Source organism: Panthera tigris, chromosome C1 (genome assembly GCF_018350195.1).
Source record: "Panthera tigris isolate Pti1 chromosome C1, P.tigris_Pti1_mat1.1, whole genome shotgun sequence".
Lineage (NCBI taxonomy): Eukaryota > Metazoa > Chordata > Mammalia > Carnivora > Felidae > Panthera > Panthera tigris.
Window position 1 is genome coordinate 164,042,824 of NC_056667.1, and position 24,067 is coordinate 164,066,890.

General features: G+C 38.4%; 1 protein-coding gene, 1 long non-coding RNA gene and 1 pseudogene across 3 annotated transcripts in view; 1 reads left to right on the forward strand and 2 right to left on the reverse strand.

Moving 5' to 3' along the window:
• Window positions 1-1,758: 1,758 nt before the first annotated feature.
• On the reverse strand, window positions 1,759-19,295 carry LOC102962730. Of its 2 annotated transcripts, none has more exons than XR_001510503.2 (3): window positions 19,209-19,295; window positions 9,884-9,967; window positions 1,759-2,174 (listed from the first exon to the last, which is right to left on the reverse strand). It is a non-coding gene; the product is annotated as an uncharacterized LOC102962730 (long non-coding RNA). The 2 variants fall into 2 exon arrangements; XR_001510502.2 differs by lacking the exon at window positions 1,759-2,174 and adding an exon at window positions 6,495-6,587.
• Window positions 14,934-15,100, reverse strand: LOC122241600 (annotated as a pseudogene).
• A 96-nt stretch (window positions 19,296-19,391) lies between the features above and the next one.
• AGPS (alkylglycerone phosphate synthase) overlaps window positions 19,392-24,067 on the forward strand; it is a 148,803-nt gene continuing 144,127 nt past the window's right edge. Inside the window, exon 1 of the mRNA XM_007083917.3 lies at window positions 19,392-19,689. Coding sequence (XP_007083979.3) covers window positions 19,430-19,689 — 260 coding nt within the window. The 5' untranslated portion in view covers window positions 19,392-19,429. The remainder of the gene's footprint in view (window positions 19,690-24,067) is intronic.

Here is a 24,067-nt window from a genome sequence, read left to right on the forward strand (position 1 = left end):
GTTTTCACCCAAACTTGATCTTCCTTTTGTGGTCTGTCAATTCATTTCTCAGTAGAGTAGGCTTGATATTTGCTCAATTTTATATGGCAAGAGCCATATTTCCAAAATTTCCCTCAAATCCCTAGATTTCTCCAATTCCCTCAATTGGAATGAATCGCTCTCTTACCTCTGTACTTTGGAGCCCTTTGCTCAGATCTATAGGAGAGCAAACCGAATTGTATCTACTGGTGGTCACTTCTGAGGATGTGTGCATCTCTTCTCAAAGAGCCTGCAAGACATAACCTATCTTTTCTCTGCCCTGTTATCTAGGTCCTAGTATAGCAAGTGGGGGAGCTGGTGGAATGGGCTGGAGTGTCACAGGTTATAGGAATTAGTCTCTAGTAAAGCTTGTTCCTCAACTTAGCTAGGCTCTCAAATGTGTCCTTAGGAAGAACTCTCCCCCATTCTTCTCTGCAGGTATTCTAATTGTGAGTATGCTGTTCTTTAGACATCCCTACCTGCCACTCCCTGGCTTACTCTCAGGAAATAGCCTTGCCTTCATTCTGAAAATTGAGAACACTGAGGAAGAACTTCCTTCCTAGACAGTACTCGTTAGGCCAGATTTTTTTTTTTTTTTTACCCAACTGTGCATCTTTACTATATGATGAGATGCCTTTTCTCTCTCTCTGTACTGTAATTTCTTCATCTGTAAAATTGAGATAATATTAGTGCCTTTTCTAAATGGTTATTTTAAGTATTAAATGAGACAACCTATCTAAACTACTTAGCACAGTGCCCGGCACAGTGAATATTAATTAATGTTGCTACTAATAACTTTCTTTCTTACCACCTACAACTTTTTCTCTTAGCCCATCTTTTCTTCTTTTTTTCTTTATCTGGGGCTAATTCCACCTCACCTGTGATTCATTCCCTACTCTGTCTTCTCAGCTATGAAGCACCTCTCACCCCACTGCCCTGTTTCTTAATCTTTCCTCTCTATTGACTTCTCCCTCCACATACAAAGAGGTTCCAATTTCTTCATCATAAAATAACCCTCCTTTAGTGTTGCAACTCTTTCCCCTCGCTATATTACTCCCAACCTTTTACAGCCAATTTTCTCGAAAGACCAGTCTACACCTACTGTCTCTACTTCCTGACAGTCTCAATTCACTGCAATCCCAATGCCTTCCATTTCCTTGATAACACTCTTGCCAATGTCCCTAATAACCTCATGATTGCTAAATCTGGGGGCATTCTAATGTCTTCCTCTGGAGTTCTGATGTTTCTAGTCAACCCATCTTTGAAATTCTCTCTTCTCCCTCTGCTTCTGTTTTTCCACTTTGTTTGGGGTTTGCACATCCCTGGCCAGTTCACCTTAGTCTCCCTGTGGGCCACTCTTTTTCTACTCCATGTTTAAATGGAGTATCTTCCTTGTTCGTGGTCCCAGTCCTCTGTTCTCCCTCCATTCCTCAGTGACCTCACCTATCTAGAGGTCTCAGCCACTACTTTTCTCCTGATGACTGGAACATCTCTATTTCACATCTGAGGTTCTCTACAGGTTTCTTTACCACACGACTCCTCTAAGACATCAGTGTGCTAATGAGCTTTGTGGCTCTTTGGCAGAGGGAATGACAGTGTCCAGGGTTTCTCATTTATTTGACCATGAAAACTTTTTTCCTTCTTTCTTTTTCTTTTTCTTTCTTTCTTTCTTTCTTCTTTCTTTCTTTTTTCTTTCTTTCTTTTTCTTTCTTTCTTTTTCTTCCTTCCTTCCTTCCTTCCTTCCTTCCTTCCTTCCTTCCTTCCTTGGAGAGTCTTGCAGACTAGTGCTCTGGGAAGCACACTTTGAATGATGTTCCATTCCTTACTATTCCCAGTCTGATTTATCGGTGTTTTCCTCTGGGTGCCCATAGGCATTTGCACACATTCTATTCTATCCTCACCACACTGTACTTCTTGGAATCTCCCACCAGCAACTTGAAGGCAAGACTTGTATCTCTTTGTATCCATTGCACAGTGCCTGGCACACAGTTTACATGAAAATACCTGATGAGCAAATGATGCAGGAATGGATGGTAACATACTTCTTCCTCCTGTAGCACAGAATATTATACAGCACATTGAAGGTGGTACTAATTGGGCAGTGCTTGATCCTGAGGGTTGGTCTTGGATGAGTCTTGTGTTAAAGGCTATAGCAGCTGAAAGAAAATATGAGACAAATTCTCTTTCCTCAAGGAAGGCAAAATAAATTCAAATAAAGCCATGTGAAAATATTTAAGGGTTAACCTGTATGGATGTAAGTATTATGGGTACTCTGAGTTTGTAGAGGTCACTGAAGTCTGGAGAAGTCAGAGTTGCTAAAGGGTTTTATATATGGCACCTTAGTAAGATTCTTCTGGCAGTAATGTAGGTAAGAATAATTAAAAAGTGGGCACCTGGAGAAAGTTATAATGACCAGGAGTGAGGAGATGTGGCCCAGCATAAACTGTGGTGGTGGGAATAGTGAAGAAAAGGCAATTCCTTTGCTGCTATAACTTGGTGATGGTTAGAATGGAAGTGGAAGGACTGGAGACAAGTAAAAGATGGTTTTCAGGTTTCTATCTGAGCCTGAGAAGAACAGTGGCAGCACCAGCAGATTTGAAGAAATTATTTATTGCAGGTGCAGCCAATGCATGCACTTGGAAGTTGCAACTCTAGAATATAGTGAGAAGACTGTAAAACTAATTACTATGCAAGGTATAGACCATACAGAGATTGTAAATGTAACGAGTATATCCAAGAAGTGAGCTGATATCACTGACTTGATAAGGTCTGTAGAAAATAATGACTAATAGCTGGCATAAATTTCAGACCAGGCTTGCTAAAAATGTTATGCATGACAAACCATGAAAACAGTAATGAGAAAACAGTTCATGATTTCACATAAGCAAGTAGTAATTCGTTTTGTGATCCACTAATCTTGCTGTTTGCTGCAAGTTCTCTGTCTCCCCAGCCAGGAGAGAGATTAATAGAACAAAACATGTCTTGACCCGATATGTCTTCAAAATACTTGGTATTTCCATGATAATTCAGTACAATGAAATCTGCTGGCACTGTAAGTTAATACTTAACAGAACTACTCGAGTAAATTAATGAAACAAAAACCAGTATGTTTTAAAGCCCAAGACACAGGTTAAAAGCAATGCAAGTGAGGTCTGGCTTTGCTGGAAACTCAGACTTTCAGAGTCCTGAATTGAACCTTATTAACTCTGACTTTGCGCTTTTAATCTAAGCTTCTTTTTCATTGTTTGTTGAACACCCCCAGCATGCTTACACCCACTAAGAGCATGCCAAGGATGCAGTCTTAGAAGGTCACTTCTAAAAAAAAAAAAATGGAAAAATGTACAAAGATGGTTCTTTCCTGGATTAAAAAAAAGCTGAAAGAGGATAGTGAGGATTATTCATGAAATCTAGGTGGGAAATTTATACCTAAACTCATAAAATTTACGTATAAAATCTGTCCATTTATACAAATATGACATTGTGTTCAAATCTGCCTATAACGTTGCCAATTCAAGTAAAATATCAAGGGCACAGCTGTTAATATCTCATCCTCCACCATATACAACTTTCCTATCATCTTCTCAAATGAGAAATACAGGAGTACCTTTGGAAGCATCGTGGTTCTTTCCATGTGCTGAGCTCCTTCCTTTCCTTTTTCCAACATTCTTATAAATCTGCACCCCTACCCTCCCTTCATCCTAACCAAGAAGTAATGGACTCGTTGCTTCTTCTATTCTACCATTTGTATATCATTAATTCTTGTTCTTTCATGCAGGGAACGAGCTCACAAACCTTGGTCACCCATCTTGATTATGGGTTCCACGTATAGAAACACTGAATTTATATGTGCACATTGAGTGTGTGCAGTAGGTTTTCTAGGTCTGTTTATAAGGGTCAGTTATGCACAACTGACTGAATTTATGGCTAAGAGAAAAAGGTTTGATTACACAGATTAAGCTTTAGTCTCATATTCAAATGTTAAGAATATGCTCCCATGACCTTCATCCAGGACATTAATAATTACACTTCAGATTGACCATTTTGGGCCACCATTCACCAAATTATTCATTAATGATCACTGTTCTTTGGGTGATGGCCTTGGTTATCCATATCTTGAGCACTTACTCTATAGGACCTTAAAATTAAGTCAATGTATCCCAAAGGGATATAAGTAGGTGTCGGGGAAAATCATTCTATGGATGAACACACTGTATTATACAAAGTTGCAAAGAATTTCAGAACCTTTAATAAGTAAATGGGCAATGTGACTTTTCAAGGCAGTAGAATTATAGTGGGAAGTGTTTCCCAAATTTATGACAGGAGAACTATATAAACATGCTCTGTCCCCAGAAGAACTAGCATCCTACAGAATTTACACTGGGAAACCTCCAACTATCTAAATTTCCAAAGTGGCAGATCCCTGCAATCCACATTCTTTTCCCCTCTTCTGCCCAAGGGAAAAATGTAGAACATTCCATAGGCCTCTGGAAAATGCCAAATGGTTGTTTGGTGTTGGGCCAACTTTCAGTCAGGCACCAGAACCAGATGTGTAACTACCAAACTGGAATGGTCACCTATTTAATTAGTTCTAGGGGAGAATGAAGGAATCCAGACTCAATGTAGACAGTTTTATCAATACACTTGGGGTGTGTGTGTGTGTGGGTGTGGGTGTACTTTACAACTGTATGGAATCTTCAACTTAAAAGATATTTTATATTAAATTTCCCATTTAGGGGCGCCTGGGTGACTCAGTCAGTTAAGTGTCCCGACTTCGGTTCAGGTCATGATCTCATGGTTCATGAGTTCAGGCCCCACATCAGGCTCTGTGTTGACAGAGCCTGGAGCCTGCTTTTGATTCTGTCTCCCTCTCTCTGCCCCTCTCCCACTTGCGCTCTCTCTCTGTCTCTCAAAAATAAACATTAAAAAAATTTTTTTTCCATTTAGCACTCTAGATACTTCAACACTCTAGCTTAAGGCTAAAGCCAAAAGCTTTGCCTAAACCAATTAGCAATTATTAGTCATAGGCTGAGAAAGGGAATGTGAAATAGAATATAAAGCTTTATTAGTTTTTCTACAATCATATTAAATATTTGTGAGCATTTGAACTGTGGCTGAAGCAGACTTACCTGTTATTTTTCTCTTATTTGGATAGCCTGTTATTATGTTATAAAATGAACCTATTTGGTGTCATTTCTCTTGAAGAAGCCATTTTAATTATTATCTTAGCAAGGAATTGGTACTTTCCTGATGGGTTAATATATTATTTTATTTTATTGATTTGTTTTAGTATTATTATTTTTTTTGAGAGAGAGAGGGAGCAAGTGAGAAAGGGACAGAGAGAGGGAGAGAGAGAGAGAATCTCACAAAGGGCGGGGGGGGGGAAGTGGGGGAGAGAGAGGGAGAGAGAGAGAGAGAGAGAGAGAGAGAGAGAGAGCACGAGAAGTGGGGCACGTGTTCACCGAAGCAGAGCTTCTACTCACCTGATGGGGGACTCGAACTCACAAACTGTGACATCGTGACCTGAGCCAAAGTCAAGCGCTTAATGGACTGAGCCACCCAAGCACCCAGTTTTAGTATTTTTATGTATATCAAAACTAAAATAAACTGGGATTGTCCTTTCTCTTCTTTTTAGCGTTAATAGCCTTTTGCTAGTTTTAGGAAGCCTTGTTTATCTTCCAACGGGTAAAATAGAATGAAAACAACATGTTCTTAGGAATACTGATATTTTTACAGGACTATTAACTTTGAAAAGTACTTTCATTTGCACTACTTCAACCAAATTTAACAATAGCCCAACAGGGAAACAAGATTAAGATGTCTACCCAAAAGGTAAGTACTGTGAATAAAGGTAAGGAAAAGAAGGGAGCACAAGCAGTACTCGTGGAGCTTCAATCCAGGTCTTCTGACTCAGAGTTTTGAGTTATCTCTATAAAAACACATTTCTTTCCCTCTCTAGTATTGCCAGCTGTATAACATCAGACCCTCATGCTAAATATAATCAGCAGTTAAAAATATACATCAGCCATTGCCACCCCTGATCCAATGTTTGCTTTCTACTCTATTTCACCAAAGCCAACTGCTGTACCTAACTAAATTATTTTAAGATTTAGAGATAAAACAACCACCACCTAGAAACCATTAAAAAAGAAAAACAACATGGTCAATTATAATCACTTTTCCTTCTCTGTTTTGGGGAGTATGTGTGAGATTTTCCTCTCTCTTCCTCTAATATATACAATTGAAGAATGCTTTTCCTCTTTATATCCATTTTAAATTGCATCTTATTTTTTACTTATCTTTCTCTCATCTTTTTTTTTTTTTTTAAATAAAATGAAAACCATCCTTCATGTTACTCAGGCAGCTCAGCCTCAAGGAGTCTTGTCTAGGTATCAGAGAAAATTACCTAAAATATAACTGACTTTACAATTAGGTTTTATTAAATGAAAAAACAAGGAAAAGAGTTTTAATGGGTTGACAATAGTTTTGAAGTCATAAGATGAAGGAAAATTTGCATATATTCATTTTGATTCCTCTGGAAGTCTTTGGGGAGCTCTGTCCTTAGGCAGAACCTGGATAAGAGAACAGGACTGATCTTAGATGTAGGTATGTTCTACCTGACCTCTTAACACCCTCTTAGGTGTCTGTGTGCTTGTGGTATCTCTATTTTTGACCTATCAAAATTTGCTGTTAGGAAGAATCTGATATTAACCACTTATTCTCTGGTGAGATGTTACCTAGCTTATTCGAGCGTTCTCTTTCATGTTTGTTTAAAACAACATTTGTTTCCTACACTACCCTCATTGTCACTTCACACACACACACACACACACACACACACACACACACACACAATCATATAGAATAAACTTCTACCTATGGTTAAGGACAAGCCAGTCTGTGGGAGTTCTTCAAAAATAAATACATGAGAAAGGAATTGGACCTACTGCTATGATCAACAACACTGTTTTTCCCTGGGAAAAAGTGTCTGCTAAAGTGAACCTAAGAGGAAAACCCAAATAATTTGGCTGCATAAACATAGTTATGCATACAGTATAAATCAGAGAGGAGAGTCTCTTCATCCTAAACTATTTAATTCTCTGTTAAAGAATAAAAAATATTTCATGGGGGGGGGATGTAGTAAATACCTTATTCTTAGAGTGGTACCAAAAAACACCAAAAAACCAAAACAAACAACAACAGAAACCCCAAATCTCCTGTAAAGAGATACCAATGAATTACCCTGACAGGAAGAAAATATCTTCAATATACAACAATATAATTCCACATATTCCGATAACATCAAGAGGACTCAAAAAGGAATCTGTACCTCAGAATTGTAGGATATTGCGAGAACCATTGGACTGGGAGGAGATAATGATTAATAGTGACTATTAGATTCAGAATGAATAGTCATATGCATCAAACTCATTCCATTAAAAAGAGTTTATTATTCAAATGATTGTAAAAATGATTAAGTCTCTTTTACCAATGAGTAAAATTATCATAAAACCTATTTCTTTCATGATAACTATTATGAAAGTGAGAAGATGTCACTCATCTGTCCATTTTTCTTCTACTATAAATAATCGTTCTTTGATTTGCACAGTTTATCAATTTTAGAGTTACTTTTGAGTATTAGTTTTTATTTTATTTTTTTTAGAGAGAGAGAGTGTGTGTGAGCAGGGAGAGGGGCAGAGGGAGAGAGAGAGAGAAACAGGGAGAGAGAATCTCAAGCAGGTTCCACCCTCAGTTCCACCCTCAGTGCAGAGCCCAAGGCAGGGATCGATCCCACAGCCCTGGGATCATGACCTGAGCCAAAATCAAAGTCGGATGCTCAACCAAATGAGCCACCCAGGAGCTCCTAGTTTGTTTGTTTGTTTTTAAAGATTTTTATTTTTTTAATGTTTGTTTATTTATTTTTGAGAGGGAGAGAGAGAATGAATCCCAAAGCAGGCTCTGCACTGTCAGTGCACTGTCAGTGCAGAGCCTGATGTGGGGCTTGAACTCACTAATAGCAAGATCATGACCTGAGCCAAAACCAAGAGTGGGACACTCAACCAACTGAGCCACTCAGGTGCCCCAAGACAAGGTAATTTTAATAATCCCATTTGAAAGCTGGGAAGCAGAAATTTACCTGTTGTCCTTATGGACTGGTTCTAAGAAAAATGTGCCTTAGCTGAAATATGTTTTTATTTTAAAGCAAGTTATGTAACCTATATTTTATGAATTCCTGTAAGGCAAAATGAAATTTTCACATATTTTATGGTGGCTTTATGTATTCATATCTGTAATTCTGGGTTTCTGAAATTTTTTCCTGCATTTTAAGATCATAGATTGGTTATAATAAATAAACTCCCTCAATGATGGAGTAATCTTTAGAAAATCACGGATAGAACTTGGGATGCTGACTGCAAATGTACTTGTAGCTAAGTAGCCAAAGGGCAAATCAGTGGGCACTTCTTCAGATACTGAAGGCTGATTTCCCTGACCTGTTAAAATCACCATCCAGAACTAGCATACAAAGTAACTCATTCACTGAAATATCTTCACCTCCCTTAGGCCGATGCAGGGCCTAGATGTCTTCATCATTATTATTACATCTGGTGTCATGTTTTTCCAGCTGGTGCACTGTCTCCCTATAGGAGGGTTCTTGATGTTCACTCCTCTACCAGCCTCCTGCTTGCTCTCTGGAGGCTCACCCTATGACCCTATTCTACATAGGCAACCTCTTCTAACCTCAACTGTGATTAAATAGATGGACTTAAAACTTGCTTACGAACCATATGGCTCGCCATAAAAATAAAGGGCCAGAACTGACTACAATTAAAATTTCAGTTATGTGAGTTTCAACTCTACCCCATCCTCAACCACACATAAGCAATTACTTTTGATCCAGTAGCTTTGGCCATTTTCTTTCTTTTTCTTCCTATCTTTTTTCTTTTCTTTTTTTTTTTTTTAAGAAATAAGAAATGAATCACCATCTTCTGATATTTAAATCCCTTCAAAAGGAAAATGGGAAATTATCTAACATTTCAAATGCACCATTATTTTGCACACCAGCTTAAAACAAGCTGGATCAGAGGATACATTTGAGGACTATATTCAGAGGGTCAGACAATGTCCTTAAAGAGTGTATTTTGTGTATTTTAAAGAGGTTGCCCTTTAGGGGCGCCTGGGTGGCTCAGTCAGTTGAGTGTCTGACTCCGATCTCAGGCTCAGCGATTGTCATGATCTCATGGTTGCTGAGTTTGAGCCCTGTGCTGACAGCAGGTGGAGCCTGCTTGGGATTCTCTCTCTCTCTTTCTGCCCCTCCCTTGCATGAGTGTGCTCTCTCTCACAATAAATAAAAACATTTTAAAAAGTCCTCCTTTAACAGAATTAGTTGGCCTTGAAACAACCATCCTCACATTTGTGCCTTGCAGTCTGTTGGTGGTTCTACTGAGGGCTCTATTTTGAGGTGTGTTTCCTGACTTCATTTCTCTTAGGGGGATCTCTTGACATTAGCTTTGGTTATCTTCCCATGACTTTTTCTCATTTTACTGGACCTGAATACTTTGTGTCCAAACTTCTTTTTAACTCTGATTATATTGACTTAAGTTGAAAAACAAAAGAGAAAAGATGGTTTTAAAAGAAAGAAAAAAACACAAAGAGGGTTGTTAAAAAATTAGAAACAAAAAATAAGAGCATGAAGAAGCTACCAAATATCTTTGTCTGAAAATACAGTCATTTAATACGTCACCATTTTAAAAAGCAGATTTCAAAAACAGATAGTGCTCTTTTAAAAGCATATTAGGGGTGCAGTGGAATCACTGCATGGGTAGTTAGAAGATCATTTTAAGTATTTGATTCAAAGTAGCTTCCATACCTCTTCAGGCTTCAAGGAGATGTGATTGCTGGTGTTGGGAGGTAGTGCCATGGTTCAGTAAGACTAGAGGGAAAACTTCTTTAACTGTAAAAGGGTAAGGAAAGGATGACCATTAGAGGTGTGTACATCCCTAATACACTCACAGTAGCTTTCTTACAGAATAACCTAAGGCAGTGGGGGGTAAAGATGGCTTCCCCTTTCAGGAAAGAAAATAATGGGACAGGGTTGAGTAGAGAGTGAGAGCTGAGGGACACATATAGAGGGGTAACCAGGAAAATTATTTCCACTATAAGTTCTTCTGAATATGGAGTAGGGACTCCTAAAAAAGTACACAATCCTGAAGCAGCCAAAGGTAACTTAGCTGAGTTACAGGTGCCTGGAAACCACTGACTTTTGCCACAATAGCCTCAAACCTGGCTCTCTTTGGGGTTCTGGAGGATGTTAGTGCACTCAAAGACTTACTTCATTTCTTTATCCCCAAAGAATATACTTGAGCAATGGAAAAAAAAACAATTCCCACCGTACCTGAATTACAACAGAAAATACTTTCCTTTGATAATATCTCTTGCTCCTGGGTGCTTAACTGCTATTGTTCATACACACAAATGGGCTAATGAGAAAGGCTTAAGAAACGTGGAAGTATGAAAAGGTCAAATGCTAGAATTTGCAAATCAACAATTTCCAATTTCCAAGCTATGATCCCTGCAGCTTTAGAAAAAAAATACCTTGGGAACAATAGGCCCAGGACACCCTTACTACTGATCTAAATGCAATGATCAAAATAACTGCGTAAGCCTAAAATTAGGATTGAGCCTGAATTTACAAGGTAAATCAATAATTTAATTAATCAAATTAATGATTAACTAATAAATCACATTAGTCACAAAGTCACATTAAATTAATTTACCCCGGTTATAAGAATTCGGTTTCTTTTAAGTTTTATTTTTATTTATTTTTGAGAAAGATACAAAGAGCAAGTGGGGGAGGGGCAAAGGGAGAAGGAGACAGAATCCTAAGCAGGCTCCACACTATCAGCACAGAGCTGGATGTGAGGCTCAAACTCACGAACCATGAGATCATGACCTGAGCCCAAATCAAGAGTTGGACACTTAACTGACTGAGCCACCCAGGTGCCCCATCAGAAATAAGTTTCTGCTCACACATGAATTGGATGTCAAAATTTGATTTTAAAATGTAGGAATCACTTTCAAAATGTTATTGTATAAAATTTAAAAATATATATTTCATATGGAATGTATCAAAATATAAAATTATGACTTAAATATTTTTGACAACTTTGTTTTACCAACAGTGGCACTGCATATTACTTTATGGCAATAGAACTACTTCTCACATCCAGTTGTCTAGGGCTTACCCAGCAAAGATTTTAGCAGACATCTATAGAAATACTGTACTTCAGAACAGCAGTTCTTAAGATGTGGTCTGGAAACCCTTGTGAGTCCCTGAAACACTTGCAGGGCCAAAACTATTTTCATAGTAAGACTAAGATGTTATTTGTCTTTTTCACTCTCACTCTCTCACAACGGTAGAGTTTTCCAATAATTACATGGCATAGGATATCTCAATGGATCGAATTCAGAAGCAGATAGGAAAATCCAGCTGTCTTCTATTAAGCTAGGTATTAAAGAAATTTGCAAAAATGTAAAGGAATGCCATTCTTCTCAGGTTTTTTTTCTGGGAAATACAGTTATTTTTAATAAAAGAATTTCATTTAGACTCATACATATTGGTTTATCATAAAATAATCAATATTTTAAATATTTTTTTCAATTGTAATATCTAATATGGTATAAGTAGATAGGTAGGTAGATATAAATATAAACACAAGGGGCACCTGGGTAGCTCAGTTGGTTAAGTCCGACTTTGGCTCAGGTCATGATCTTACAGTTCATGAGTTCAAGCCTCACATCAGGCCTGTGCTGACAGTCTGGAGCCTGCTTCAGATTCTGTGTCTCCCTCTCTCTGTCTGCCCCTCCCCTGCTTGTGTTTGCTTGCTCTCTCTCTCTCTCAAAAATAAATAAACATTTAAAAATATACATATAAACAAAAACTCTTGGGGGGATATCAATTTTAAAGTTCATAAAAAAATCCTAGATACTTTACCTAAAAACTTAAAATTTTAAAAGTTTACTGCTTTACTCTCAACAATAGCCAAATTATGGAAAGAGCCTAAATGTCCATCAACTGATGAATGGATAAAGAAATTGTGGTTTATATACACAATGGAATACTACGTGGCAATGAGAAAGAATGAAATATGGCCTTTTGTAGCAACGTGGATGGAACTGGAGAGTGTGATGCTAAGTGAAATAAGCCATGCAGAGAAAGACAGATACCATATGGTTTCACTCTTATGTGGATCCTGAGAAACTTAACAGAAACCCATGGGGGAGGGGAAGGAAAAAAAAAAAAAAGAGGTTAGAGTGGGAGAGAGCCAAAGCATAAGAGACTGTTAAAAACTGAGAACAAACTGAGGGTTGATGGGGGGTGGGAGGGAGGGGAGGGTGGGGGATGGGTGTTGGGGAGGGCACCTTTTGGGATGAGCACTGGGTGTTGTATGGAAACCAATTTGACAATAAATTTCATATATTGGAAAAAAAAAAGTTTACTGCTTTAGAGCATTAATTGATAACTATCAGATTTTAATTTTATATGTACCCAAGAAAATAATTTTATTCATTTACTTATGTTTTGCCAATTAAAAAAATTAAATCCAAGGTAGTTAATATATAGTACAATAATAATGGTTTCAGGAGTAGAATTTAGTGATTCATCACTTATATATAATACCCAGTGCTCATCCCAACAAGTGCCTTCCTTATTGCCTGTCACCCATTCAGCCAAAGAAAATAATTATTTTAAAGTAATTTTGACTTTGGTTTCCAAAATGTTTGCACACTTATTATTTTACAACAAATCTGAGAGGTACGCAGGTTAAAAATTACTCCTACCTGTAATATGAAGAAATCAAGAAATAGAATTTTAGATTGCACAGTAAGATAAATAATTTCATTCATTCAGAGGAGTAAGAGAATATAAAGTACTTTCAACTCTACCCTAATGACTTGGCTAGTTAAGTCAGTTTCTCCTTAACCTGTTTAATGAGATTGTGACATCCTGAAAAGTATTGCAACATACATGGAACCACTGGAAGCCTATTTCACATTAAATATTGTCACTTCCTGAGCTAAGTCAGTCTCCTTTAATGGAGCAGTCAGCTAACCATAGCCCAATGCTTTCCTGTCATTCAGAAACATTGTTAACCTCTTTTGTAGTTCTTTAGGTCTTCATCATTTGCTGGTACATTTCTTACAACTGCCAACAGGTCTTCAGGTATACCCAGTAGGCTGACTTCCACTTGAGAATGAATTCCAAAGTAGTAGACTTTCCCATGCTAATCCCCTGCTCAAGAACTTATAATAGCTCTCACCAGATCAAGTGTTTATCTTCCACTAAGTTTTCTTTTCTTTTTTTTTTAATTTTTTTTTTATGTTTTATTTATTTTTGAGAGAGACAGAGTGCGAGCCAGGGGAGGGGCAGAGAGAGAGGGAGACACTGAATCCGAAGCAGGCTACAGGCTCTGAGCTGTCAGCACAGAGCCCGACATGGGGCTCAAACTCGTGAGCCATGAGATCACAACTTGAGCTGAAGTCGGATTGTCAACTGACTGAGCCACCCAGGTGCCCCTCTTCCACTACGTTTGCCACCCAGGTGCCCCTCTGCCACTAAGTTTTCAATGCTCTGATGATTTGGTCTTACATTACCCATTCAACCTTGTTTTTTCTTCCTTTCACACCTATTGTATTTTTTAGGAAGACTGTCATCCTTATACGAGCCTATCTTTCACTTCTATAATAGCAATTAAAATTCACTATATTTTTGCTCATTAATCCTTTAATACCCCTGGGAAGTAGTCATTACCATTCCAGTTTTATTAGATGAGTAGCCAAGCCCAGAGACTTTAATATGACAAGCTCAAGACAACATATCTGCTCAATGATAGAGCCAATATTCAAATTCAAGTCTGTCTGGCAGTGAGGCTAGTGCTCTCAGCCATTATACCAAATATATTAGTAAGTCAATTAAACTTAAATAGGCTAAGTGACCCAATATTTTATACTCAGACTGCTTAAAAGAAATCACCTAAGCTGTTTACAAAAGACATATTTAAATATATATAGATACAGAAAGATTAAAAGTTAAAGGATAGGGGGGCACCTGGGTGGCTCAGTTCTTTAAGTGTCCGGCTTTTGGTTTCGGCTCAGGTCATGATCTCACAGTTTGTGGGTTCGAGCCCTGCATTGGGCTCCATGCTGACAGTGCGGGGCCTGCTTGGAATTCTCTCTTTCTGTCTTTCTGCCCCTCCTCCATTCATGCTCTCTCTCTCTCTCTCTCTCTCTCTCCTCTCTCTCTCTCATGCACTCTGTCTCTCTCTCTCTCTCTCAAAATGAATAAATAAACTTTAAAAAAAGTTAAAGGATAGGACCACAACACATGCTAATGTAACTAAAGTTAAGACAAAAATCATTATTAGAAACAAAAAGGGATATCTGATAATTATAAAAGGTTCAATTCATCAGGAAAATATAATTTTGACATGTCTAATATATAGTTTTAAAGTACAGAAAGCAAAGATTAGCAGCAGTAGAAGGATAATTAGATAAATCCATAATAATGGTGGAAGATTTTAACATACTTCAATAACTGATAAAAATAAGTAGACAAAATACCAGTTAGAATATCAAAGATTTGAACAATACAAATGATTAGGTCAAATTTGTATTTGGGAAACAAGTACCCCAAAACAAGAGCAAATACAAATCATTCTTTTCAAAGACAAATAAAAACTACTTGAAACAAAATAATAATGAAAATACTGTTATGAAAACATGAATGAAATTAATTACTTAGAGAAAAATTCATAGCTCTAAACACATATATATCTGAAAACATACAAAAAAGGTGAAAAATCAAGGAGTAGGGCATTCATTTCAAGAAATTTAAAAAATAAAAGGTGGAGGATAGGAAACAAGAAGGAATATTTGCAGAAATTAATGAAAGAGAAAGCATACATATGATAGGATCAACAAAGTCAAAAGTTGGCCCCTTAAAAAAGTATTGGGAAAAATTTTCAATGAGCAATAATCACACCGTGGATAAACTTCATTGGCTACAATGCTGCCACCGTGTAAAGTTGGTTCTTTAAAAAGGTAATAAAACTGATAACTGTCTGGCAAACTGATAAAAAAAAAGAGTAGAATAACTAATGTTGGGAATGAAAAGTGGGACATTACTAAAGATCTTACAGCCATTAAAATGGTAATAGGACATTCTATAAAAACTTTATGTCAATACCTTTGAAAAAGTAAATGAAGCAGATAATTTCCTACAAAAACACTGTCAAAAACTGAAACAAGTAGAACCAGAAAATATGAATAACATTAAACTATTTAGTCTATAAATAAAAACCTTCCCATAAAGAAAGCTCTAGGTTCAGACCATTTCTTTGGTGAATTCTAATGAACATTTAAGAAAAATAATGACCAATTTTACACAAACTCTTCCTGAGACTTATAAAACAAAGGAGCCTGGTTTCACGAGGCCAGCAAAAGCTGACCTGTTCCTATTAGAAGAATAATAGACCAACCTTACTATATACAAAATTTCAACAAAATTGTATTCAGTATTCAGTAATATATAAAAAGGGCTATACTTCATGACTAGATTGGACTTATGCTAGCACTGCAAGGTTGGTTGACAGTGGAAACCTATCCATGTAATTTACTATACTAACAGAATAAAAGAGAAAAATCATTTGATCATCTCAACAGATGCAGAAAAAAACGTCTGACAAAACTCAATATCCATCCATGATAAAAACTCGCAACAAACTAGGATTTGAAAAGGAATTCCTTAATCTGCTAAAAGGTTAAAAAGAAAAAAAAGAAAAACCAGCAACCCACTTTGAACAATAGTGAAATGTTGAGAGATTTTCCTTTGAAATGAGGAACAAGATAAGGATGCTACTTTCACAACTTCTATTCAACATTGTACTTGAGGTCCTAATCAGCTGGTGTAAGGCAAGACAAAGAAATATAAGGTATGACGATTGGAAATAAATCAACTATTGTCATTAACAAATGATATAATCTTATGTAGAAGATCTAAAAGAATATATGATAGTAAAGACAGTGTGATACTAGCATAAGATAAATACATCAATGGAATAAAATACAGAGCCCAGAAATAGACTAACGTTATATGGACATCTGACTTATGACAAAGATGGTTAATGTAGAACACTTTTCAACAAGTGGTGCTAAACCAGTTGGCTACTCATATGGAGTATGAAACCTGATCTCTACCTCATAAATAAAAATCAATTCCAGGTAAACTATAGGCGTAAATGTGAAAGGAAAAATAATAAGGCTTCTAAAAGGCAACTTTGGAGATGTATCTTCATTACACATTCACAAACAATGATATCCAAATGGTCAACAAACATATAGAAAACACCCTTGATCTCATTAGTAATCAGAAAGATGTAAATCAGAACCACAATTAAGATAATACTATATAATAGCTAAAACTATACTGACAAGAGTATATAGTAGAAAATGGCAATTCTCATATGCTGCTGTGGTAGATTTTGTACAATCTCTTTGGAATACAGTTGTCATAGCAACCTTATTCACAATAGTCCCAAACTGGAAACATCTTGAATGTCCATTAATTATAAACTCTGGTATATATATTTAAAGGAATACTATGTGGCAAAGAAAATGAATGCACTACAACTACACACAATGTGGATGAATATTACAAACAGAATGTTGAGTGAAAGAAACCAGACACAAGAGAACATACTGTAAGATTATACAAATTCAAAAAACAAGTAAGGGATGTATGCTTAATTGTTAGAACCATAAGAAAAACAAGGAAATGTATATTATAAAATTCAGGATGGTGCCTACCTCTGGCAGGTAGGGAGGGTAAAGAGATTGAGAGAGGGCATAACAGGGATTTCCAGGATACTGGAAAAGTTGTTTCTTGAACTAGATGGAAGTTACATGGGTGATCAATCTGTGATAATTTATGCTTTGGTTCACTTGTCTGTTATATTTTATAATAAAAATGTATAAAATGCAAGAATTCCTTAATTTGGGGATAACTTAGCAGCTCTGTAGGGAAGTAATGGGAATCAGTGCAGTAAAGAAATATGGTGCATGTTTCAGATGCTAATCTGTCCTATTTAGACTTTTTTTCTTCCTCATATTGGAAGAGATGTCATAAATGCAAATATAAGTCATTCCATTTAAAATTCCTCATGTTCTTGGGTTCACCATGCTCATGTGGTCTGCTCTCCATTGGGATCCATGTTATTAAGGACTAAGTCAGGACTCAGAAGGAACAGGTGTGTTGAGATGGCCCTCCTGAATGTTATACTCACTGAAGTTTTGCTTTATGTGGGAATCACAAACATCTCAATGGACCACACTTCATGTGAAGCATTCCTTCCTTAAAATAAATTTCAAGACACTCTGCTTGGCCTTTGCTCTTGTAAGGAGAGGGGGTGGGGGTGGGGTAGGAAATACTTCACCAAGGTCACCCACATCACACTTATTTCATCCAACAGTATAATATAGTGCCCCCCCACATATATCCCAACTCCTAATCAGCCTGGTTATGCCATGTAGATGAGGCATTGACTTACATACTTTCCATCTCATAGCACATAGTAATGAATTAGGTACATAATAGGCTCTTAACAAACGCTGTTACTGCCTGTATTTCATTACTGTATACATATTTGAAAAAAAAAATCAGTTTTTCCACTGGTATATAATTTTGATTTACATCAACCTTTTCATCACCCAGGAGAAAAGGCTTTTCGTTATTCTGTTGATATGTGCAAAATTTATAAATTTTGCCTCCTGAGAGTTGGTGAGAAGCATATTCATATTTTAATTTGGACAACACTGAAGAAGTCAGTTAACTACTCACTAGTGTTAGGCTAAGCTCTCTGGGAGTCAAGCAAAAATTAATAGACCAGTCTCATTCTAAAACAATTCTGAGAAAGTTGTTGCTTATAATAGCATTTTGGCAAGAAAAATATGAATTTTGCGATTGCAAGCAAATGTGCTAGTTGGTATTTCAACGCTGTTCTAGTAACATCTAAAAAAGGTGTAAGAAGCTTGAGGATTAAAGTGGCTAAACTCTCAGACTTCAGGAGGCTTTCTCTTTCAGGCACTCAGCAATTTACTCCTCCTTTCTGTTTTCTTAGCTCCTAATCCAATCTGAAATAGCCAATGGAGAAAAGTAGCAGCTACACAAGAGTGGGGCTCAGTGATTCTAGAGCTAGACTGGATATTTAATGCTGAACTATCTCTTAAGATCTGGAAAGCTGGCATTCAAATCAAGTCCTTCTCATTGTTGCCTGAATTTTTCAGAACTATTAAATAGTTCTTTTGTATTAGTCAAATTAACTCCTGGAATGTCTTTCATAGAGTCTGTGTTATAAAGGTGATTATTTGGAAAGAAGGTGACTTTATTGGGCTTGGAAAGCTTATGACAACCCTTTTTCTTACCGTTCCCAAGACTCATTTTTGAACTGCATATTATGCAATAAGGTATTTTATTTCTATGGTTAGGTCTTTAAGGTGCCTTATAAAAAGTCTACCTAATCCACTGGCTGAAGATGGTTGTGGAGCATTGCCTTTTGAGATCCTCCTATTTTCACCAAGTGCCATTCTCCATAAAGTTAATTTGTAGACAAGCGAGAAGTTCTAAGAACAACTGTTAGGTAATTCTATCTGTAGCCATAAAAAACTTTGCTTCCAATAAGGTAAATAAGGGAGTAGCATTCAGTAATGAAAGAGAATCTCCGTTGCAACTCAGCTTTACGCCCTCAGGCAAGTTCATGTCTCTGAGCCTCAGTTTTTTCAACTGTAAAATGGAAATTACACGAGAATCTCCAGGCGCGAAGTAGGCGATGAGAAAATGATAGCTATTTTCTCAAATGGTTACAGACAACGAGTCAGTTTCAAGTTATTTTAGTGACGCTGCTGGGAGGGGAACATAGGGGAGCAGCAGGAGCTCCTTCAGGAAAAGGATGGCCCTGCTTAAGTTGTCGGGTCCAGCAGCACCCTGGTCCTAGGCGTCTGCCCCAGAAACCTACTCCAGAGGCCAAGGGGACACCCAACGACACCACCCAGGGTATCTGGACACCTCGCGGACACTTGTGGTTGGGATTTTGGTCCAGCCCAGCTAAGTCTGAGCCAATCCGGGTGCAGCTCAAACTCACCTGCTTGGCAGGTGCTCGCCGTCCCAGGCGTGACCGCGGAGGGCGGGCGGATGTGGTGGGCGGGAGCAGAGAATGTGAAGCTCCCGGCGCATGGCACCCGCCGCCCAGTCGCCGCGGTGGCTGCCGGGATGCGCCGCAGCGAATGGTCGCGCCGGGCCGCCGCTCTAACTGACCTTTCACCCGCGCCCAGCGGTCCCGGGCGGCGGCACAAGGCGGAAGCCATGGCGGAGGCGGCGGCTGCAGCTGGCGGGACGGGCGTGGGCACAGGCTGCTGTTCTGCAGCGGACCGGGACCGAGACCCGGACCCGGATCGAGACCGTGCCAGGCGGAGGCTCCGGGTTCTCTCCGGTCATCTGCTGGGCCGGCCCCAGGAGGCTGTGAGTACCAATGAGTGCAAAGCGCGGAGAGCCGCGTCGGCGGCCACGGCGGCTCCCACTGCCACTCCCGCCGCGCAGGAGTCGGGCACCATCCCCAAGAAACGGTGAGTAGCGGCTCTGTGGCGCTGGTTGGCGGCGGGGGACCAGGCCAGGCCTGTGCTGTGGGAGGACATGGGCAAGGTGGAAAGGGAAGTGACACGGGTGGGAGAAAGGCACCCTGTTCGCTGAAAGTGAAGACCCATCTCTGGAGGGAGTGGACGAGACCCTGGACCCTGGCAGGAAGGGGGAGGGATGGAATGGTGGGTTTTGGTCACTATTTGAGAATAACAAATATGAAGAACTCTCACTGGGTAAGACTTTAAGGGGACCATTTTTCTTGGATTCTTATTGAATGCTAGGAATTCATTATCTTGAATTAATACTTGGGAGATAAGGTCTTCCATTGGATAGAAAGGATTCTATTATGATCTTCCAAGATTTGAGTTTGTACTAGATGATGAATCTCTTCTAATTTACGCAAGTCTCGATGCGGTGCGGGGGGAAGTGATGGTTTTTAGAAGGTGCTGACCGGTTTGCAAGGGGCAGGTTTCCACTTGCTCAGGGGCATGGTCTTTGAGTTTGAGGGAGGAAAGGGATGGGTAAGAAGCAAAAGACTTGACACTAGTTAATGATTCTGCTTGCTCAGGGGCATGGTCTTTGACTTTGATGGGGGAAAGGGATGGGTAAGAAACAAAAAACTTGACACTAGTTACTGATTTAGGCGGTGGTGCTAGCTACTGAGCTCTGGTGTAACTAGAAGCTGAAAGACCCTTGCCTGCAGATGAGGATGTTTTTAGGAGATCTTGACTTCCTGTTTTTTGGAGAAATCTTAAGTGCTGATGGAAGCTACTAGGAAAAACTTTTCTGAGATGTGGCTTTGTCAGGTGGATGAACTTCGAGAGTGAAAAAAAGTGTTGCTGATGTTTAATGTGTTCTGTCAATGTGCCAGAAACCATGTTAAGTCAGTTATTTCTTTTACTCCTTTCCAAAGTCTGAGGTAGGTGCAGTTATCTACAGATGAAGAAATAAAACAGATTTGGAAGCCTGCTGCAGATGTACAGGTTAGAATTCCAAAGCACATCATATTAACTTTAGGGCTAAGTTCTTAACCTTCACTATTTATGGTGAATTCATTCACTAATTCCACATTCATGAGCCCTTCCTCTGCTACATGCAAAATACAGTATTTATTTAAGGAACTAATAGCCTGTGATAAGATATTTAGCTGATAACCATAGCAAATGGTCAGTTAACCCAGTTTTAGGTATGTATTTGTAAAGGGGAGGGGGCTTCCCAGAGTAAGAATTGAGTAAATCTTGAAGTTTGGGTTAGGAGTAACCTGCCAAAGGAGAAGAGTGTTCTTGGGAGAAAAATAGTGTGTTCACAGGTAAAGCAGTGAAAGACAGATTAGAGAACTGTTGGGAGTTCAGTATGGTAGGACGGGGTGAGAATGATAGAGGAGAGGGCTGGTGGCCAGTCTTGTTTGCAGGATTTTATGTGGGGAAAACTTGAATGCATTTACATTTTAGAAAGGTCACATTGGGGGCTGAATTGAAGAAGGTTAAGCAGTTTAGCATGTAATATCTGGAAAGGAAGACCTGAGTTTGAATTTCCACTACATAATTCCAGTTGCATGACATTGGACAAATCACTTCACCTTTCTTGGAGCATCAGTCCTTTGTGAAAATGAGGACAGTAATTCCTGTTTTGCACTATTGCTGTGAGAATTCAAAAATACAGAGTTAAGTGATCAAGTGCTTAGTGCACTGTCGGTTATATAACCCTTCACCAAATGAAATGGTAGATGCAATTTTCATGAAGTCCAAAGACAAGGAGACAAATTAGGAGACTATTATTCTGATGAGAATTACTGTGATTCTGAACTAAGGCATAATATTGGGAGTAGGCAAGCCTGTTAAAAAAATTTTAGGACGTAAGTTTTTTATAACTTGGTTACTGAATAGTGGGGGAAGGGAGGAATCAAGGATCCCATCCTGGCATCAGGCTTCACTTGATGTATTAGCCGTCATTGGTTTTAAAACTTTTTTCTTCCTAAATGGCTTCATGTATGTAACAATGGCTTCCTTTGTATGTTTCTGTACCTTGATATGATGTTCACATTCTTAGAACTAAGTAGGTAGGTCAGGTGTTCCTCATAGTTGGATTTAGGGGCCTTGGTCTGCAGCAGTCAGAGAAAAATAGTAGTGTTTATAAGGCACACTGGCCTAACAAATGAGGGTTCCCATGGCTAAAGGTGACTGGTCTGTGACTACTCCTTAGAAGACACACCTGTAACCTCTTGTTGGCATAGGTTTGGTTCAGACTTAGGTGTGGCTAGTGGTAAAATCTAGTCCTGTATAACTGTTCTGAAGTTTGACTCAATATATGAGGGAACATAAAAACTTTCATTAAATGGAACATCAAAAGCTCCCTCGAAGAGTGATCTACTTAATGTATTGTTAATGGGGAACCAAGGTCTCCCTTCTACTCCCTCCTGCTTAGGTGGGCCTCAGTTTGCCAGGAGCAAAGCTGAGTCTAAAGGGAAGATAAATGGAGCAAAGAGCCAGCATGTAAATCTAATAAAGTATGAGTGTGACTGTATGTCACTTATTTTGAAAGCATTTGGTGATGTTATTTGTGTAACTCCTTCTCTCTGATTACCTTAGATGATGTCCTTGGTTGTAATTCTTCTATCTTATGACTGGTTGCCATCATGGAATTGGATGAGTGACTTCTTGAAACTTCATGTTTTCATTTCCTTTACAGGATACTCATGCATATGTTAATTTATTTAATGTTTATATAATACTTGCTTTATGACAAGTATTGTCCTAGACACTGAAAGTAGAGAGATGAATAATAATCCTTGGCCTCAAAGAATTCACAATAGTAAGGGAGATACACATTCTAGTACATTTTGAATAGAGCTGCTATAAATACAGGTACAGATATAACACAAAGGAAAGGAAGAGCAACTATCCATGGGGTCAGGGGAAGCTTTCTGGAGACGGTTTTAAAATACGGTTGATAGTATAGCAGGTTGATTGGATGGTGAAGAGAATTCCAAGCAAAAGGAATAGCATATGGCAAAGCAAGGGGCATGAAAGTGCGTATTGTATTTAGGTAACTAAACAATTCATATTGTAGAGGTGGGATTGAAGTAAACAGAGGAAGGCGCTGGCAGGTCATGGAAGACTTTGGCCTGTAGGTCATCAGTCAGTTAATTCATTCACGTATTCACTCATGTGTGAATATTTCAGTGCTTACTGTGCAACATAGCAGTGAACAAAAACTCTGCCCGTATGGACTTATATTTTAGTTGGAGCAGGGATAGCAAAACAAACAAGTAATATGGTATGTCAGATGGTGATAAATGTAATGAAGAAAAATGAAGCAGCGAAGGGGGTTCTTAGGTAATGGCAAACCCTTGAGGCAGTTAAGCTGGGAAGAGATTCAACTAGATTGGGTTTGGGTTTGCATCCAGCTGCAGTATTAAGAATGGATTGAAGAAAGATAAGGATGTACATAGAAAGACCAGTTAGGGAGCCGTTGTAGCAGTACAGATGAGAAATAATGAAGTATTAAACTGAGATGGTGGCCGTGAGAATAGAGAAGGGAGGATGGATCTGAGTTTTGGAAATTAGTGCATCAGGGGATACTTAACATTATGTGACTATATGCCAGGGGAATTTGGAGACCGAAGATCTCCAATGAAGAGATCTTCGATCTTTCCGATGAAGATCGAAAAGGGATGATAAGAGTCCTGACAAATGTGGATATTTAAGATCGCAACCTGTTGTACTTGTCACATTAGTCTCCTGCGAGTTGGTTCTGATTGCTTCTATCTGGGAACATATACGCTTATTATTTGAAATTACTGAGCAGAGTTTTGAGAGTGATGGTTTACTTTTGGACCTTCTGTTTTTAAGTGCACGCTACTCCATGAACAAATTCTTTTTGGTCTTGTTATTGGATGCAGTTTTAGATTCTTAAAAATCATTGTAAATACCAATTAAGTGTGTGACATTTTTATGCCTTGGTTTTGGATTTTTTCAGTTTTTAAAAAAGCTATTGTAATGCTACGAAAAAGAGAAGAAAAAATCCCTTGTGACATCCGTTTGTCCTCACTGTTAACGGCTTTCCCAGTTGTGGTTTGGGTTAGTCAGAACTGTTGGCAATTTTTACAGAGGTTATAAATTCTTCTGTTCAGATCAAAAGAAGATCTGATTAAGAATGCTACTAATTGTTTAATTTACTTATACTGCCATTTATAAACACAGTTGTTTAAAAAATAATGTATTATTTAACATCTACCAGAAGCCTTGGTAGGTGCTTTCCAGAAGGAAAAAGGCTGAGTTAACCTCTTCTAAATGTTTCCTAAGAACATTTTGTCATGCCAGGTTTCAACCTTTTGTGATTAAAGAGATCATGATCAAATACAGT